We start from the raw sequence: 3,011 nt of genomic DNA, 5'->3' as shown, positions 1-3,011 counted from the left end.
AAACAACGTGTCCCACCTTGTGTGTTGATTCGTTCGGGTACCAGATCTTGAAGATCTTCTACCGACTCCGCAGCCAATGAGAGGGCAACCAAAGAGACAGGTCCAAGAGATGTTTAACGACGAGAACGAATCTTAATCAGAGTTCAGATCGTACATCTGCCCGAGGAGTCCGCATATTATATAGGCACGTAGTGATGGTTGTCATGTATAACACTCGATATTTTGAACGTGGGGAGTCCAGCATCATCATCGTCAGTACTAGGAGCTCAGAAATCAGACCCAGGATTAGTAACGTATAGAAATTACTCACCGTGGCCGTGCTGTTTATCCTAAGGGAACAAGAGGGCCTGAGATTGCGGTGATGTTCCCAGGGAGAGCTTGAATTAATGATACATCATCGGTATTAATTTCCGTTATTAGATTGCCCCCTAACCCCTTGAGTTAAATCTTACAAATAGGAAGGAACATTGCATAACGGCGCTGCCGCCGTTGAGATGTCGACAAATTGATGATGGGAGTAGGAGAAGAAGGGACGTCGGGTAGAGTCACGCCACCCTTCCACGTTCTTTCTTTCCTTCCTTCTACACTCACCTTCGTCGTTCCTTGACGCGGCTGGCCTGCATTCAAGGCATTTTCTCGGGATTTCGTTCTTTTACTAGTCTTTTGTTAGATTTCATCTTGCGAGTCAAGATTGTATCTTTATGGCAGCATTTGCTACGATGAGAAGGTCATTGAAATGGAAGTTGGAGGCATTAGTACGTTCTATTTCTCTCGAATGCAAAATTCGGAAATGACGAGCAACGACACTGCAGTATACCCGTATCACCCTCAACCGACTTACCACTATATTCTTTCTCTTCGGTTTTTTCCACTGCTTTGCCCAGGGGACCATCCAATCCTTACTTTTCTCAGTCGACTCCCGATACAGCACATTGCTCAGTCATATTACCATCGCCGCCAATGTTCCTCCAGCGAACCATACATTCTTCGCGGGTTCGACCCTACGGGTGTGTAATTTCCTTCCTCACAACGACGGTTCTTGTTCGGATGTCTTTACGATTAACCGGCCTCCGTCAGCCATGTCCACTGATAACGACCAGAACGTGCGTCACCACAAAGAATCAGTGAACTTAATCTCACATTTTCTTCAGATTACTGAGAACAATGGTATCTGGCGCGCTGGTCTGGATGGTTCAGGCTTCTCCATCAAGGCCTCGGATGACACAGTGTCTGTCAGCCCGCTCGGCGAAAGCAGTGACATAACCTTGAGCAAGATTTGCATCCAGACTCTACTTTTACCATCCAAGAGTACGTCTCGTCATTTCTATATTTTTTGCATTCACTGAACCTTGCTTTTAGCTTGTCAAATTTTCGTCGGGAAAACCTTGCGTTTGTCTTCTTGCAATTCTGGCTCTTTGGCATCTCCGTCCTTGCCATGATACAGGATTCCGTGCCTCATCTGTACGTAAATAAAGCTGTCCATCTCGTTCATGTACTGATCTATCTCAGTCTCGCTGGGATCGGTGCCCGGATACTGCTTACAGCATGGTCTGCATACGCGATCTGGCGTACGCATCATCTGTCGAGCGTGTACAAGGCTCTTCTCAGTGATCCTGGCACACCGTGTTCTGTTGATTTCTTCCCAACGTATTTCAGTACTCGTTCGTCGCTGGAGATCCCCGACCTTGTGTTGAATCTCACCGCCTTGACCATCATGATATGGACAGTCCTTAGGGTTTGTTATAATTTCATATGTGTTTCTCCACTAACAACTGAGGCAGGTATACGCTGTGCAATCATACAAATGTGTTGGTGCACCAGCTCATATCCTCAGAATCCACAAGGTGGAGAGATCTGGTACTTGTTTATGATGTGCCACTTACCGGGGTCATAGTTTTTCATGGCCATACAAGCATGCTTGCAGCTCGAGGTCTACATCCTTCCGGCGGGAATGGGACTTTGGATCGATCAATTGTTCAACACTTATATTAAATATATCTCCGAACATACGCAGGTTTATGAAAGTGTTTTCATATTCTACACTGTCGTACGTATTCTATCTATTGACTGCTCGTATTCCCTTGCTGAACCTCTTTAGATGGTTGTCCCATGGATGATACTGGTAACGATGCTATTGTGCTGCTCTTCTACTCTCTGACCGTCGACAGGGATGGTATGCGATTCGGTACGAGAGAAAGAAATGGATGTTCACATTTATCTTTATCGGCTTCGTGTTCCTCTTGTGTGAGAGTATCATGTTCTATTCTCAAGTCTATCAATGGTACTCAACCACCTCGTTTTGTGATCATTTCATATGAATAGCTAATATTTGCTTAGGACGTTTGTCATGTGGCCTAACCTTGCCTGCTTCACGGTCTCTTTCATGATCGTCATCGTCGCCTGCATAATCTTGGGCATCGTTTGTCTACGGAACTTTGATCAAGGGCTGGCGCAGTACTGTACGTTCATCCGCATTTTACGCCTAATAGTTCCTAATACGTCCCGTTTAAGTGAACGCCGAATCCGTGCTGGCATCGTCCAATTTTGCCCCGGAGGTCTTTCAACATCGTGAGGACATGGATATTGAGAAGCGCCGCTGCCTGAATTCCCGGTTCCACTTCATGTCCTTAAGGGTTCCGATGAGCTCGATAGGCCTCTGTCGACGTACTTCCTGCCTACGCTTCATGCTGATGATACGAGCTACGGTGGTGTTATCGGCGTGAAGAAAGATCGTTGGTAGTAGTTACCGTACCTGAAGACATTGATGAACACAGGGACTATTTTCGATTTCATAGAGTATGCACTAGATTGTGGGTGCTCGGACTTTTTACTTCGTTTTCATTGGGTTCGCAGTGCGATATGTAACGAGCTTTTCCAGATGTATGGGTTATTGGAAGCAGAGAGGAAAATATCATCAAAGCTCTCTGCATTTTGAACGGTATGATACATGAAAAACCGCGTGGACTCTGATTGAATAAGGGAGTCAGCCAAAAATAACACAGGAAGGTATT

General features: G+C 45.8%; 1 protein-coding gene across 1 annotated transcript; it reads left to right on the top strand.

Annotated features, from left to right (window-relative positions):
* Positions 1-561: 561 nt before the first annotated feature.
* On the top strand, positions 562-3,011 carry EV420DRAFT_1337512 (uncharacterized protein). The gene is made up of 10 exons (XM_060468886.1): positions 562-755; positions 813-1,312; positions 1,360-1,461; positions 1,510-1,735; positions 1,782-1,844; positions 1,895-2,047; positions 2,099-2,122; positions 2,169-2,281; positions 2,338-2,459; positions 2,512-3,011. The coding sequence occupies exons 1-10, from the start codon at positions 702-704 to the stop codon at positions 2,721-2,723; spliced, it is 1,569 nt and encodes a 522-aa protein (XP_060327613.1). The 5' UTR covers positions 562-701; the 3' UTR covers positions 2,724-3,011.

The sequence above is a fragment of the Desarmillaria tabescens genome (assembly GCF_030435595.1).
Source record: "Desarmillaria tabescens strain CCBAS 213 chromosome Unknown EV420scaffold_33, whole genome shotgun sequence".
NCBI classification, from domain to species: Eukaryota; Fungi; Basidiomycota; class Agaricomycetes; order Agaricales; family Physalacriaceae; genus Desarmillaria; species Desarmillaria tabescens.
Note: the sequence above shows the minus strand (reverse complement) of the source record. Positions and strands in the feature narration are given on the sequence as shown.